Raw genomic sequence first — 16,536 nt, 5'->3', positions numbered from 1 at the left:
GTAGGGGCTGGAGGAGGGGATGGAGAGAGAGAGAGGGGGTGTAGGGGGCTGGAGGAGGGGACGGAGAGAGAGGGAGGGGGTGTAGGGGGCTGGAGGAGGGGATGGAGATAGAGAGGGGGGTGTAGGGGCTGGAGGAGGGGACGGAGATAGGGAGGGGGTGTAGGGGGCTGGAGGAGGGGACGGAGATAGGGAGGGTGTGTAGGGGGCTGGAGGAGGGGACGGAGAGAGCGAGCTGCGACTCACATGGTGCCACCTGCAGGGCGATGGGCTCTTTCTGAATGATGGTCCTGGTGCCCGGGATCTGGGCGTAGCAGGTATAATCCTCCAAGCTGTCCTCCACCTCCAGGTTGGAGAAGTACAGATTCCCATTCAGTCCCTGGGAAACGCGCTGGCTCAGTTTGATGTTGAACAGCTCTGAAAGAGAACAGAGAAACACGTGGGTCTGGTGAGGGGAGGGACAGAAGGCATCCATCACCCCTGGGGGAATGACCTCCAGGCGAGAGGTTACTCACTACTGGTCATCCAGATGATCATGGAGGAGGCCATACTGGTCGGAGGGTTACACTGCAGCACCAGGGATTCTCCGGCCTCTTTATTGAAGTGTCGCACACTCTCCTTCGGCCACTTCGGGGTACCTGACGTGGGCAACAGGGCAGAGGGAACCATCTTTACAATCCAGGAACCTCGGCAACTGACCCTCCAATCACACCACCGTCACTCAGTAAACCCTCTCCCCCCTCCCCCAGGGCCCTGTGTTACTGACTGTATCCCTACTGATGTTAATCCAGCTCCCTCACACTGTCCCTCAGTAACCCCTCTCCCCCCCCCAGGGCCCTGTGTTACTGACTGTATCCCTACTGATGTTAATCCAGCTCCCTCACACTGTCCCTCAGTAACCCCTCTCCCCCCTCCCCCAGGGCCCTGTGTTACTGACTGTATCCCTACTGATGTTAATCCAGCTCCCTCACACTGTCCCTCAGTAACCCCTCTCCCCCCCCAGGGCCCTGTGTTACTGACTGTATCCCTACTGATGTTAATCCAGCTCCCTCACACTGTCCCTCAGTAACCCCTCTCCCCCCCAGGACCCTGTGTTACTGACTGTATCCCTACTGATGTTAATCCAGCTCCCTCACACTGTCCCTCAGTAACCCCTCTCCCCCCCAGGGCCCTGTGTTACTGACTGTATCCCTACTGATGTTAATCCAGCTCCCTCACACTGTCCCTCAGTAACCCCTCTCCCCGCCAAGGGCCCTGTGTTACTGACTGTATCCCTACTGATGTTAATCCAGCTCCCTCACACTGTCACTCAGTAACCCCTCTCCCCCCCCCAGGGCCCTGTGTTACTGACTGTATCCCTACTGATGTTAATCCAGCTCCCTCACACGGTCACTCAGTAACCCCTCTCCCCCCAGGGCCCTGTGTTACTGACTGTATCCCTACTGATGTTAATCCAGCTCCCCCACACGGTCACTCAGTAACCCCTCTCCCCCCCAGGGCCCTGTGTTACTGACTGCATCCCTACTGATGTTAATCCAGCTCCCTCACACTGTCCCTCAGTAACCCCTCTCCCCCCCCAGGGCCCTGTGTTACTGACTGTATCCCTACTGATGTTAATCCAGCTCCCTCACACTGTCACTCAGTAACCCCTCTCCCCCCCCAGGGCCCTGTGTTACTGACTGTATCCCTACTGATGTTAATCCAGCTCCCTCACACTGTCCCTCAGTAACCCCTCTCCCCCCCAGGGCCCTGTGTTACTGACTGCATCCCTACTGATGTTAATCCAGCTCCCTCACACTGTCCCTCAGTAACCCCTCTCCCCCGAGGGCCCTGTGTTACTGACTGTATCCCTACTGATGTTAATCCAGCTCCCTCACACTGTCCCTCAGTAACCCCTCTCCCCCCGAGGGCCCTGTGTTACTGACTGTATCCCTACTGATGTTAATCCAGCTCCCTCACACTGTCACTCAGTAACCCCTCTCCCCCCCCAGGGCCCTGTGTTACTGACTGTATCCCTACTGATGTTAATCCAGCTCCCTCACACTGTCACTCAGTAACCCCTCTCCCCCCCCAGGGCCCTGTGTTAATGACTGTATCCCTACTGATGTTAATCCAGCTCCCCCACACTGTCCCTCAGTAACCCCTCTTCCCCCCCCAGGGCCCTGTGTTACTGACTGTGTCCCTACTGATGTTAATCCAGCTCCCTCACACTGTCCCTCAGTAACCCCTCTCCCCCCCAGGGCCCTGTGTTACTGACTGTATCCCTACTGATGTTAATCCAGCTTCCTCACACTGTCACTCAGTAACCCCTCTCCCCCCCAGGGCCCTGTGTTACTGACTGTATCCCTACTGATGTTAATCCAGCTCCCCCACACTGTCCCTCAGTAACCCCTCTCCCCCCCAGGGCCCTGTGTTACTGACTGTACCCCTACTGATGTTAATCCAGCTCCCTCACACTGTCACTCAGTAACCCCTCTCCCCTCCCCAGGGCCCTGTGTTACTGACTGTATCCCGACTGATGTTAATCCAGCTCCCTCACACTGTCACTCAGTAACCCCTCTCCCCCCCAGGGCCCTGTGTTACTGACTGTATCCCGACTGATGTTAATCCAGCTCCCTCACACTGTCACTCAGTAACCCCTCTCCCCCCCAGGGCCCCGTGTTACTGACTGTATCCCTACTGATGTTAATCCAGCTCCCTCACACTGTCACTCAGTAACCCCTCTCCCCCCCAGGGCCCTGTGTTACTGACTGTATCCCTACTGATGTTAATCCAGCTCCCTCACACTGTCACTCAGTAACCCCTCTCTCCCCCCAGGGCCCTGTGTTACTGACTGTATCCCTACTGATGTTAATCCAGCTCCCTCACACTGTCACTCAGTAACCCCTCTCCCCCCCCCAGGGCCCTGTGTTACTGACTGTATCCCTACTGATGTTAATCCAGCTCCCTCACACTGTCCCTGAGTAACCCCTCTCCCCCCCAGGGCCCTGTGTTACTGACTGTATCCCTACTGATGTTAATCCAGCTCCCTCACACTGTCACTCAGTCACCCCTCTCCCCCCAGGGCCCTGTGTTACTGACTGTATCCCTACTGATGTTAATCCAGCTCCCTCACACTGTCCCTCAGTACCCCCTCTCCCCCCAGGGCCCTGTGTTACTGACTGTATCCCTACTGATGTTAATCCAGCTCCCTCACACTGTCCCTCAGTAACCCCTCTCCCCCCCCAGGGCCCTGTGTTACTGACTGTATCCCTACTGATGTTAATCCAGCTCCCTCACACTGTCCCTCAGTAACCCCTCTCCCCCCCCCAGGGCCCTGTGTTACTGACTGTATCCCTACTGACGTTAATCCAGCTCCCTCACACTGTCCCTCAGTAACCCCTCTCCCCCCCCAGGGCCCTGTGTTACTGACTGTATCCCGACTGACGTTAATCCAGCTCCCCCACACTGTCACTCAGTAACCCCTCTCCCCCCCAGGGCCCTGTGTTACTGACTGTATCCCGACTGATGTTAATCCAGCTCCCTCACACTGTCACTCAGTAACCCCTCTCCCCCCAGGGCCCTGTGTTACTGACTGTATCCCGACTGATGTTAATCCAGCTCCCTCACACTGTCACTCAGTAACCCTGAGTATACTCTGTATCTAACCCCCTGCCCCTGGGAGTGGGGGGACAGTGTAGAGAGAGCTTCACTCTGTATCTAACCCCCCTGTCCCTGGGAGTGGGGGACAGTGCAGCGGGAGCTTTACTCTGTATCTAACCCCCTGTCCCTGGGAGTGGGGGACAGTGTAGAGGGAGCTTTACTCTCTATCTAACCCCCTATCCCTCGGAGTGTTTGATGGGGGGGACAGTGTAGAGCGAGCTTTACTCTGTATCTAACCCCCTGTCCCTGGGAGTGGGGGACTGTGTAGACGGAGCTTTACTCTGTATCTAACCCCCTGTCCGTGGGTGTAGAGGAAGCCTTCCTCTGTTCTCTGTGCTGGTGCGGGGAGCTGGGAAGCGGACTCACTCTCTGTAACCAGGTTAATGTTGGTGGAGATGGCGGTGCCATAGTCATTGCTGACGTAACATCGGTAGGAGCCCTGATACTGCCGGATGGAGACCCCATTAGCTGAGGTGGCAATCACCACCGTGCCGGAACTGGAGTTCATCGTCGCCCGGGGATCGCTGGCCGGATCGAACAGCGTCCCGTCCTTCGTCCAGCGGAACCTGCGTCCGAGAGAATTCACAAGGAGTGGTTAGGGTGGGATTGGCCGTGCTAAATTGTCCCCGTAGTGTCCAGGGACGTGCAGGTTAGGGTGGATTGGCCGTGCTAAATTGTCCCCGTAGTGTCCAGGGACGTGCAGGTTAGGGTGGATTGGCCGTGCTAAATTGTCCCTGTAGTGCCCAGGGATGTACAGGTTAGGGTGGGATTGGCCGTGCTAAATTGTCCCCGTAGTGTCCAGGGATGTGCAGGTTAGGGTGGGATTGGCCGTGCTAAATTGTCCCTGTAGTGCCCAGGGATGTACAGGTTAGGGTGGATTAGCCGTGCTAAATTGTCCCCGTAGGGCCCAGGGATGTGCAGGTTAGGGTGGGATTGGCCGTGCTAAATTGTCCCCGTAGTGCCCAGGGATGTGCGGGTTAGGGTGGATTGGCCGTGCTAAATTGTCCCCGTGGTGCCCAGGGATGTGCAGGTTAGGGTGGATTGGCCGTGCTAAATTGTCCCCGTAGTGCCCAGGGATGTGCAGGTTAGGGTGGATTGGCCGTGCTAAATTGTCCCCGTAGTGCCCAGGGATGTGCAGGTTAGGGTGGGATTGGCCGTGCTAAATTGTCCCCGTAGTGTCCAGGGACGTGCAGGTTAGGGTGGGATTGGCCGTGCTAAATTGTCCCTGTAGTGCCCAGGGATGTACAGGTTAGGGAGGATAGGCCGTGCTAAATTGTCCCCGTAGAGCCCAGGGATGTGCAGGTTAGGGTGGGATTGGCCGTGCTAAATTGTCCCAGGGTTTCGGATGCGAAGGATTTCGAGGGAGATGGGCCAAGTGCTGGCAAATGGGAGGAGATGACTTGAAGATACCTGGATGGGTGTGGACGGTTTGGAGCAAAGTGTCTGTTCCCGTGAGTTAACGTGACAGAGTATGTAACCCAGAACTCGGTTGTTAATGAACCAAGTGGCGTGGTGAGGTGCGGTCACAGGCGTTTGGTACGCTTGTTTGTATTCGTCAGGAGTATAGGAGTGGGGAGGTCATGTTGCGGCTGTATCGGTGAGGCCACTTTGGGAATACCGCGTTCGATTCTGGTCTCCCCGCTACAGGACGGATGTTGGGAAAGGGTTTGAGCTACAAGGAGAGGCTGGATTGGCCGGGGGCTGTTTTCCCCGGAGCGTCGGAGGCTGAGGGGTGACCTTATAGAGGTTTATAAAATCACGAGGATACGGTAAAGGAGGGTGGGGTGTTCTGAGGGGACAGGGTTCAGGAGGATGACGGAGTGTGTGCAAGGGCCGAGGACAGGTGGTGTTTCGGAGAGGATCCCGGGACAGTAGATCCGTAGGGAACGCTGCACGCAAGTCCAGGTCATGATGCCAGCCCAACCCTTAACCCGGATCTCAGGGAGGCTTCTGCCTTTTAGAAGGGAATGGCCAGATCCCGCGAGGGTTTATCACCGAGGTAACAGAGAGATCGCTGCTACAATCCAGACCCTGTCCCCAGTGTGTACACACAGGGGCATATACCCAGTCCCACAGCCTGTCCCCAGTGTGTACACACAGGGGCATATACCCAGTCCCACAGCCTGTCCCCAGTGTGTACACACAGGGGCATATACCCAGTCCCACAGCCTGTCCCCAGTGTGTACACACAGGGGCATATACCCAGTCCCACAGCCTGTCCCCAGTGTGTACACACAGGGGCATATACCCAGTCCCACAGCCTGTCCCCAGTGTGTACACAGGGGCATATACCCAGTCCCTGGGCCGGTCCCAGGGTACAGACAGTACATACAGCAGTCTGTGACAGCCCTGTGAGTACTCACTCAGGTGGAGGCACCCCCTTCCCTTCACATTTCAGGACGATATCGTCGGTGGGGAAGACAGTGTAGTTCGCTGTGGTCTGCTCTGTAATTACTGGCGGCTGCTTCACTGCAGGGGGAGGGAGACAGGGGGAGGGAGGCAGGGGTATAGAGGCAGGGGGAGGGAGGCAGGGGGAAGGAGGCAGGGGGAGGGAGGCATGGGGATAGAGGCAGGGGGAAGGAGGCAGGGGGATAGAGGCAGGGGGAGGGAGGCAGGGGGATAGAGGCAGGGGATAGAGGCAGGGGAGGGAGGCAGGGGGAGGGAGGCAGGGGAGGGAGGCAGGGGGATAGAGGCGGGGGAGGGAGGCAGGGGGAGGGAGGCAGGGGGAGGGAGGCAGGGGGATAGAGGCAGGGGGAGGGAGGCAGAGGGATAGAGGCAGGGGGATAGAGGCAGGTGGAGGGAGGCAGGGGGAGGGAGGCAGGGGGAGGGAGGCAGGGGGAGGGAGAGAGAGAGAGAGAGAGAGAGAGGAGAGGTCAGTCAGTCCCTGGCTGGTACCCGACTCTCAGACAGAAGGTGGGGAGAGGGTGGTGTGAGTGTGCGTGAGATTGTGAGTGTGTGAGATTAGGTGTGTTAGCGTGTGTGAGAGTGAGTGAGAGAGTGTGTGTGTGTGTGTATGTGCGTGAGTGTGTGCATGTCTGTGTGCGTGTGTGAGATTGTGTGTTAGCGTGTGTGAGAGTGTAAGTGTGTGTAAGTGAATGTGTGTGTGTGTGTGTGCGAGAGTGTGACAGTGTACGTGTGTGTGTGTGCGTGTGCGAGAGTGTGACAGTGTGCGTGTGTGTGTGTGTGTGCGTGTGTGCGAGAGTGTGACAGTGTGCGTGTGTGTGTGTGCGTGTGTGTGTGTGCGAGAGTGTGACAGTGTGCGTGTGCGTGTGTGTGTGTGAGTGTGAGTGAGTGTGAGTGTGCGTGTACGTGAGTGTCCCACTCCCACCCAATGAGAGCCTGGCCTCCAACCCCAAGTCCATCTGGGCAGAGGTGCTGGCACCGAAGACAGAGACTGCGAGGCGCGCCGAGACCATTCAGCCCGTCAGCCCTTCAGCTGCCCATCCAAACCGTTGTCTATTTTACCTGTACGGTCCCCTCTCCGATGATAACGTCACTGTCATTTGGAGCATAGTAACAGACCCTTCGGCCCAACGAGTCTGTTATCCCAAACTAACGTGATCCCACACCTGCCCTGTTCCTGGTCTCCTATCCCTTTCCTGCTCATATAATTATCCAAATGCCTTTTAAATCCTGTTATCGCTCAATGGCTTCAGCTTCTCAGCAGGAAGACCAGGCCCGAGGCTTCACATGGAGCAGGGTGACCGGGCCCGAGGCCTCACATGGAGCAGGAAGACCAGGCCCGAGGCTTCACATGGAGCAGGGAGACCGGGCCTGAGGCCTCACATGGAGCAGGGAGACCGGGCCCCAGGCCTCACATGGAGCAGGGAGACCGGGCCCCAGGCCTCACATGGAGCAGGGAGACCGGGCCCCAGGTCTCACATGGAGCAGGGAGACCGGGCCCCAGGCTTCACATGGAGCAGGGAGACCGGGCCCGAGGCCTCACATGGAGCAGGGAGACCGGGCCCCAGGCTTCACATGGAGCAGGGAGACCGGGCCCCAGGCTTCACATGGAGCAGGGAGACCGGGCCTGAGGCCTCACATGGAGCAGGAAGACCAGGCCCGAGGCCTCACATGGAGCAGGGAGACCAGGCCCCAGGCCTCACATGGAGCAGGGAGACCGGGCCCGAGGCCTCACATGGAGCAGGGAGACCGGGCCCCAGGCCTCACATGGAGCAGGGAGATCGGGCCCCAGGCCTCACATGGAGCAGGGAGACCGGGCCCCAGGCCTCACATGGAGCAGGGAGACCGGGCCCGAGGCCTCACATGGAGCAGGGAGACCGGGCCCGAGGCCTCACATGGAGCAGGAAGACCAGGCCCGAGGCTTCACGTGGAGCAGGGAGACCGGGCCCGAGGCCTCACATGGAGCAGGGAGACCGGGCCCGAGGCCTCACATGGAGCAGGGAGACCGGGCCTGAGGCCTCACATGGAGCAGGGAGACCGGGCCTGAGGCCTCACATGGAGCAGGGAGACCTGGCCCCAGGCCACACATGGAGCAGGGAGACCGGGCCCCAGGCCTCACATGGAGCAGGAAGACCGGGCCCCAGGCCTCACATGGAGCAGGAAGACCGGGCCCGAGGCTTCACATGGAGCAGGGAGACCGGGCCCGAGGCCTCACATGGAGCAGGGAGACCGGGCCCGAGGCCTCACATGGAGCAGGGAGACCGGGCCCGAGGCCTCACATGGAGCAGGGAGACCGGGCCCGAGGCCTCACATGGAGCAGGGAGACCTGGCCCCAGGCCACACATGGAGCAGGGAGACCGGGCCCCAGGCCTCACATGGAGCAGGGAGACCGGGCCCCAGGCTTCACATGGAGCAGGGAGACCGGGCCCCAGGCCTCACATGGAGCAGGGAGACCGGGCCCCAGGCCTCACATGGAGCAGGGAAACCGGGCCCCAGGCCTCACATGGAGCAGGGAAACCGGGCCCCAGGCCTCACATGGAGCAGGGAGACCGGGCCCAAGGCCTCACATGGAGCAGGGAAACCGGGCCCCAGGCCTCACATGGAGCAGGGAGACCGGGCCCCAGGCCTCACATGGAGCAGGGAAACCGGGCCCCAGGCCTCACATGGAGCAGGGAGACCGGGCCCCAGGCCTCACATGGAGCAGGGAGACTGGGCCCGGAGTTCCCTGACCCGGAAGCCGGGTGTCAGTGAGCATTCTGATTGGACCGGCCATGCGATCCTATCAGTGGGATGGGCCAGCGGATCCAAAAGGCAAACGGATTATGGCAGCTCCCTCAAGGGGCCAAAGAGCCGGCTCCTGCTCCCCTCACTCAGTCTGCTACCGTGGGAGGAGCCCTGAAGAGATGGCACCGAGGGGCGGGGGGAGGCAAGAGAGACAGTCACGCAACACTACCATCTCTGAGCAAGAAGGGCAACAAGACATGGTATTGTGGGGGGGGGGGGGGGGGGGGGCGGGGGGTAGGGGGTGAGAGGAAGATGGTGAGGAGTACCGGAGCGCAGAGAGAGAGAGAGAGACAGATAGAGAGACAGAGAGAGAGACAGACACAGAGAGATACACACACACACAGAGAAAAATGGAGAGAGAGAGGGACGAGAGAGAGAGAGAGAGATGAGAGAGAGGGAGACAGAGATAGAGAGAGAGAGAGACACACACACAGAGAGAGAAAGATGGAGAGAGAGAGGGACACGAGAGAGAGAGAGAGAGATGAGAGAGAGACAGGAGAGAGTTAGAGAGAGAGGGATAGAGAGAGAGAGAGAGAGATAGAAAGACTGAGACAGAGTGAAAGACAGAGAGAGAGAGAGAGACAGAAACAGAGAGAGAGACACACACACAGAGAAAAATGGAGAGAGAGAGAGAGAGAGAGAGAGAGATGAGAGAGAGAGAGATGGAGAGTGAGTGAGAGAGAGAGAGAGAGATGAGATAGAGGGAGACAGATAGAGAGAGAGAGATACACACACAGAGAGAGAAAGATGGAGACAGAGAGGGATGAGAGAGAGAGAGAGAGAGATGAGAGAGAGACAGGAGAGAGTTAGAGAGAGAGGGATAGAGAGAGAGAGAGATAGAAAGACTGAGAGTGAAAGACAGAGAGAGAGATAGAGAGAGACAGAGATAGAGAGAGAGAGAGACAGACAGACACAGAGAGAGACACACACACACACAGAGAGAAAAATGGAGAGAGAGAGCGACGAGAGAGAGAGATGAGAGAGATGGAGAGTGAGAGAGAGAGAGAGAGAGAGATGAGATAGATGGAGACAGAGAGGGACGAGAGAGAGAGAGAAAGATGAGAGAGAGACAGGAGAGAGTTAGAGAGAGAGGGATAGATAGAGAGAGAGAGAGAGGAGAGAGACATAGAAAGACTGAGACAGAGTGAAAGACAGAGAGAGAGAGAGAGACAGCGACAGAGAGAGAGAGAGAGAGAGAGAGAGAGAGAGAGGAGGGGAGGGGAGGGGAGGGTTACTTACGATCTTCCAGCAATTTATCTGCACCTCCAGAAAAGGCAAGCAAAGAGAAGGGAAGGGGTGGGGGGAAAGGAGCAAGACACAAGGTTAGTTCACCGTCAGTCACATGGATTGCCAGAACCCACACACCCTCCATGACACCATCGAGGAAGGAGTCACATCGCGCTCTGCACAAACTCCCCTCTCCCCCCGCCACCGTGACTCCAGTCTCCACAGGAGGAGGAACGTTCAACGGAGCGGCCATGCCCCGAGGATGGGGAGCCCACAGCGAGTGACTCCCGTCCTGAATCTCTGCCCTCCATCCCCCAACAAAGCGCTGCCTCCCCCAAAGACAGGTCCGGGAGGGTGAGGGAACGCTCCCCACACGCCCGAGATCGGAGGGGACAGCTCCGACAACACTCGATTGTCCTGCTAATCCCCACCTCTCTCCCTCCGCCGCCGATGCAGAGGGAGCTGGGATCACGAGGAATGCTCGGCTGAGCTCCAACACTCCGTCACTCCACCACAGCATCAGCAGGGGGTTACCGCCTACACAATGCACTGCAGAGACATGCCGAGCATACTCCAACAGCAAACACACCCACTCTGAGGGAGCGGGCACTGTGGGAGGGTCAGTGCTGAGGGAGCGGGCACTGTGGGAGGGTCAGTGCTGAGGGAGCGGGCACTGTGGGAGGGTCAGTGCTGAGGGAGCGGGCACTGTGGGAGGGTCAGTGCTGAGGGAGTGGGTGCTGTGGGAGGGTCAGTGCTGAGGGAGTGGGTGCTGTGGGAGGGTGAGCGCTGAGGGAGTGGGTGCTGTGGGAGGGTCAGTGCTGAGGGAGCGGGCACTGTGGGAGGGTCAGTGCTGAGGGAGCGGGCACTGTGGGAGGGTCAGTGCTGAGGGAGCGGGCACTGTGGGAGGGTCAGTGCTGAGGGAGTGGGTGCTGTGGGAGGGTCAGTGCTAAGGGAGCGGGCACTGTGGGAGGGTCAGTGCTGAGGGAGCAGGCGCTGTGGGAGGGTCAGTGCTGAGGGAGTGGGTGCTGTGGGAGGGTCAGTGCTGAGGGAGTGGGTGCTGTGGGAGGGTGAGCGCTGAGGGAGTGGGTGCTGTGGGAGGGTCAGTGCTGAGGGAGCGGGTGCTGTGGGAGCGTCAGTGCTGAGGGAGCGGGTGCTGTGGGAGGGTCAGTGCTGAGGGAGCGGGCGCTGTGGGAGGGTCAGTGCTGAGGGAGTGGGTGCTGTGGGAGGGTCAGCACTGAGGGAGTGGGGGATGTGGGAGGGTCAGCACTGAGGGAGTGGGGGATGTGGGAGGGTCAGTGCTGAGGGAGTGGGTGCTGTGGGAGGGTCAGTGCTGAGGGAGTGGGGGATGTGGGAGGGTCAGTGCTGAGGGAGTGGGTGCTGTGGGAGGGTCAGCGCTGAGGGAGTGGGCGCTGTGGGAGGGTCAGTGCTGAGGGAGGGGTGCTGTGGGAGCGTCAGTGCTGAGGGAGTGGGTGCTGTGGGAGGGTCAGCGCTGAGGGAGTGGGTGCTGTGGGAGGGTCAGCGCTGAGGGAGTGGGTGCTGTGGGAGGGTCAGCACTGAGAGAGTGGGCGCTGTGGGAGGGTCAGCGCTGAGGGAGCGGGTGCTGTGGGAGGGTCAGTGCTGAGGGAGTGGGTGCTGTGGGAGGGTCAGTGCTGAGGGAGTGGGTGCTGTGGGAGGGTCAGTGCTGAGGGAGGGTCAGCGCTGAGGGAGCGGGCGCTGTGGGAGGGTCAGTGCTGAGAGAGTGGGCGCTGTGGGAGGGTCAGTGCTGAGGGAGTGGGTGCTGTGGGAGGGTGAGCGCTGAGGGAGTGGGTGCTGTGGAGGGTCAGTGCTGAGGGAGTGGGTGCTGTGGGAGGGTGAGCGCTGAGGGAGTGGGTGCTGTGGGAGGGTCAGTGCTGAGGGAGGGTCAGCGCTGAGGGAGCGGGCGCTGTGGGAGGGTCAGTGCTGAGGGAGTGGGTGCTGTGGGAGGGTCAGTGCTGAGAGAGTGGGCGCTGTGTGAGGGTCAGTGCTGAGGGAGTGGGTGCTGTGGGAGGGTCAGTGCTGAGGGAGTGGGTGCTGTGGGAGGGTCAGTGCTGAGGGAGGGTCAGCGCTGAGGGAGCGGGCGCTGTGGGAGGGTGAGCGCTGAGGGAGCGGGTGCTGTGGGAGGGTGAGCGCTGAGGGAGCGGGTGCTGGGGAGGGTCAGTGCTGAGGGAGCGGGTGCTGAGGGAGGGTCAGTGCTGAGGGAGCGGGTGCTGCGGGAGGGTCAGTGCTGAGAAAGTGGGCGCTGTGGGAGGGTGAGCGCTGAGAGAGTGGGCGCTGTGGGAGGGTGAGCGCTGAGGGAGGGGGTGCTGTGGGAGGGTGAGCGCTGAGGGAGCGGGTGCTGTGGGAGGGTCAGTGCTGAGGGAGTGGGCGCTGTGGGAGGGTCAGTGCTGAGGGAGTGGGTGCTGTGGGAGGGTCAGTGCTGAGGGAGCGGGCGCTGTGGGAGGGTCAGTGCTGAGGGAGTGGGTGCTGTGGGAGGGTCAGTGCTGAGGGAGCGGGCGCTGTGGGAGGGTCAGTGCTGAGGGAGCGGGTGCTGTGGGAGGGTCAGTGCCTATCAGACAGTGGTTTCCCCACCCCCAGGCAGCGAGGGAACTCACATTGTGTCGGTATCTTGATGGCTGCGTGTCTTTGGCAGGAATTCAGAAACAGCAGGAAGAGGAGAGGCAGATCCAGCAGCAGTGACACCCTGAGCCTGTGTGTCATTTTGCCCAGAGGCTACCTGTCATCACACCCAGCGGTGTCCCAGCGACGAGGGGAGCGGGGAGGGATGTGTCACGGTCGCTATCTCTCTCTCTCTCTCTCTGTGCCTTCACGATGTCACCTGGTGAGATAGATTCTGGATTTTACAACCGACAGGAGCTGCCAGCGCTGCTGCTCGTCCACAGCAGCCTGGTGTACGCCAGAGCGTGCAGGGTGGGGTACAAGCACTACAGCAAGCTACAGAACCCCGCAAGGGGAGGGCAGCAGTGACACATGCAGCAAAGGGGAGGGGGACACCACACACACACACACACACACACATTTCCTGTCAACCCTTCCTATGTCATACCCCCATCCAGCGCTGACCCTCCCACAGCACCCACTCCCTCAGCACTGACCCTCCCACAGCACCCACTCCCTCAGCACTGACCCTCACACAGCGCCCACTCCCTCAGCACTGACCCTCCCACAGCACCCGCTCCCTCAGCACTGACCCTCCCACAGCCCCGCTCCCTCAGCACTGACCCTCCCACAGCGCCCGCTCCCTCAGCACTGACCCTCCCACAGCCCCCACTCCCTCAGCACTGACCCTCCCACAGCCCCACTCCCTCAGCACTGACCCTCCCACAGCGCCCGCTCCCTCAGCACTGACCCTCCCACAGCCCCCACTCCCTCAGCACTGACCCTCCCACAGCGCCCACTCCCTCAGCACTGACCCTCCCTCAGCACTGACCCTCCCACAGCGCCCACTCCCTCAGCACTGACCCTCCCACAGCACCCACTCCCTCAGCACTGACCCTCCCACAGCACCCACTCCCTCAGCACTGACCCTCCCACAGTGTAGTGGCTGGTCAAGGGGAAAAGGCCGACCATTTTCAGACGCTCCCACGGGGAATGGAGTCTGAAAGCTGGTGAAACTCAGCAGGTGGACAGGGACAGAGAGAGTGGGAGAGAGAGAAGGAGAGAGGGAGATGGGAGACAGGGGTGGGAGAGTGAAATGGGGGCTGAGAGGAAGGCAAAGAGAGGGAGAAAGAGTGAGGGAGAAAGAGAGAGAGGCGGGGAGAGCGAGGGAGAGACAGAGAGAGAGAGAGAGAGAGACAGGGGAGGGGGGAGAGAAAGACGGGGTCGGGGGTGGGAAGAGAGAGAGAGAGAGAGAGACAGTGGAGGGGGGAGTGAAAGACAGAATTGGGAGGGGAGAGAGAGAGAGACAGACAGAGAAAGAGAGTGAGGGAGAGAGAGAGAGAAGAGGGGGAGAGAGAGAGAGAGAGAGAGGGAGAGCAGGGTCGAACAGTTCTGAAGAAAGCTCACAGGACCTGAGACATCAATTCTGCTCCCCCACCGGCAGATGCTGCCATAACCTTGCTATGTTTCCCCAGCAGTGGCTGTTTTCCCTCCTGGCTGCTAGGTCATCCTTGCGAAGATGCCTGGAAATGGGGACCACTGTCCCCCGCCCGTGCCCACGTTCGGAGTGAGTGCTGACCTATTTGCAAGGACAGGGTGTGTGCCTGAAACTTTAATGAGCTGTGCCCCTCTGCTAGGCAGACAGACGAAGCGAGCGTGTGGCTTGGTTAATTCCCCGTGAGTTTTCAGGATGAATCTGACCTGACGTCGCCTTCAAATATTTAACAGCAGCAGCATCTGGCCCGGCAGGAACCAACATCTCAGAGACGTGGAGGGTCCTCCTGCCCCAGAGAGGCGCACAGACTGAGGAAACGGCAAGATTGCGCTCTGAGTCCCCAGTGTCACCAGCACCTCCCTCTGCTCTGTTCCTCTCCTCCAGCCACCCTACCCTGGGGATAAGGCTCTCTGGATTATGGGAGCAAGAGCTTTGCTGAGGGAGCGGGTGCTGTGGGAGGGTCAGTGCTGAGGGAGCGGGGGCTGTGGGAGGGTCAGTGCTGAGGGAGCGGGTGCTGTGGGAGGGTCGGTGCTGAGGGAGTGGGTGCTGTGGGAGGGTCAGTGCTGAGGGAGTGGGTGCTGTGGGAGGGTCGGTGCTGAGGGAGTGGGTGCTGTGGGAGGGTCAGTGCTGAGGGAGTGGGTGCTGTGGGAGGGTCAGTGCTGAGGGAGTGGGTGCTGTGGGAGGGTCAGTGCTGAGGGAGTGGGTGCTGTGGGAGGGTCGGTGCTGAGGGAGTGGGTGCTGTGGGAGGGTCAGCGCTGAGGGAGTGGGAGGATCAGTGCTGAAGGAGCGGGCGCTGTGAGAGGGTCAGTGCTGAAGGAGGGTCAGTGATGAGGGAGGGTCAGCGCTGAGGGAGTGGGTGCTGTGGGAGGGTCAGTGCTGAGGGAGTGGGTGCTGTGGGAGGGTCGGTGCTGAGGGAGTGGGTGCTGTGGGAGGGTCAGTGCTGAGGGAGTGGGTGCTGAGGGAGGTCAGTGCTGAGGGAGCGGGTGCTGTGGGAGGGTCAGTGCTGAGGGAGCGGGCGCTGTGGGAGGACAGGGCTGAGGGAGCGGGCGCTGTGGGAGGGTCAATGCTGAGGGAGCGGGCGCTGTGGGAGGACAGGGCTGAGGGAGCGGGTGCTGAGGGAGGGTCGGTGCTGAGGGAGTGGGTGCTGTGGGAGGGTCAGTGCTGAGGGAGTGGGTGCTGAGGGAGGTCAGTGCTGAGGGAGCGGGTGCTGTGGGAGGGTCAATGCTGAGGGAGCGGGCGCTGTGGGAGGACAGGGCTGAGGGAGTGGGTGCTGTGGGAGGGTCAGTGCTGAGGGAGCGGGTGCTGTGGGAGGGTCAATGCTGAGGGAGCGGGTGCTGAGAGAGCGGGTGCTGTGGGAGGGTCAGTGCTGAGGGAGTGGGCGCTGTGGGAGGGACAGTGCTGAGGGAGCGGGTGCTGTGGGAGGGTCAGTGCTGAGGGAGCGGGCGCTGTGGGAGGGACAGTGCTGAGGGAGCGGGCGCTGTGTGAGGGCCATAATGTTACGAGGTCATGCTCAGTCTGGCATCAGCCCCTCCTCACTTACGAGTCTCCCAGGAGTAGCCCTGTATCTGAGAGGGAGTGACCCGACACACAGACAGATGGGGGGTGGAGGAAGGGCACTGTATAATGCTGAGGGACCGGGACACGGAGACCGGGAGTATTCCTCCAGGAAATATCGGAGTGTGGTCGGGCAGGAGGCATGTCTGGGATACCCCTGGGCTCTGTCTGGTTCCCGGGGGGAGAGAGTAAAGTGTGATTAAAAATCAGCAAGCTGCCAATACGCTGAGCCCACCACCCCACGCTGCGCTGTCCCTGACAGCTCCCAGCAGGGACTGAGTGGGGGGTTTACCACCAGCATGTTAAACTGTCATCCAATTTCCTCACTCACTACTAACCAATTCTGTAATGGCTCCCTGCTGACTGACAATTCCCGGGATCTCCACGCACCCCCCCCCCCCCCCCCCCCCCCCCACCGTCTCCATGGCACTGGGGTGTGACTGGAAGCTGTTCAGTTTCCCCACGCGGCAGTAAAAAGGCTTGCATTTGCACAGCGCCTGGCACCACCGTACCGCACGGGAACAGACCCTATCCCGTCCGTGCTGACCCTACCCTAACCCAGTCCCCCCGTTCCCCAGCCCTTGGCCCCATCTCCCCCTAAACCCTTCCTATCCATGTCCCCCCCCCCCCTCCCATCCTTTTAAATGTTGTCATTGTACCAGCCCCCACCACTTCCTCTGGCAGCTCATTCCACACACGCACCACCCTCTGAGGGGGGAAGTTACCCCTCAGGTCCCTTTCCCCCCTCTCACCTTAAACCTACCCCTCTCTAGTTCTGGGCTCCCCCACCCAGGGGGGAAAAGACCTTGTCTATTTACCCT

General features: G+C 60.3%; 1 protein-coding gene across 1 annotated transcript in view; it reads right to left on the bottom strand.

Moving 5' to 3' along the window:
• LOC132813929 (neural cell adhesion molecule L1-like) overlaps nt 1-16,536 on the bottom strand; it is a 182,669-nt gene that overhangs the window by 90,097 nt on the left and 76,036 nt on the right. Inside the window, exons 2-7 of the mRNA XM_060823312.1 lie at nt 12,663-12,886; nt 10,066-10,083; nt 6,003-6,108; nt 4,006-4,205; nt 513-635; nt 244-414 (exon numbers count right to left, since the gene is read on the bottom strand). Coding sequence (XP_060679295.1) covers nt 244-414; nt 513-635; nt 4,006-4,205; nt 6,003-6,108; nt 10,066-10,083; nt 12,663-12,768 — 724 coding nt within the window. The 5' untranslated portion in view covers nt 12,769-12,886. The remainder of the gene's footprint in view (nt 1-243; nt 415-512; nt 636-4,005; nt 4,206-6,002; nt 6,109-10,065; nt 10,084-12,662; nt 12,887-16,536) is intronic.

The sequence above is a fragment of the Hemiscyllium ocellatum genome, unplaced genomic scaffold (genome assembly GCF_020745735.1).
Source record: "Hemiscyllium ocellatum isolate sHemOce1 unplaced genomic scaffold, sHemOce1.pat.X.cur. scaffold_543_pat_ctg1, whole genome shotgun sequence".
Lineage (NCBI taxonomy): Eukaryota > Metazoa > Chordata > Chondrichthyes > Orectolobiformes > Hemiscylliidae > Hemiscyllium > Hemiscyllium ocellatum.
This window is presented reverse-complemented; position numbering and strand designations above follow the sequence as displayed.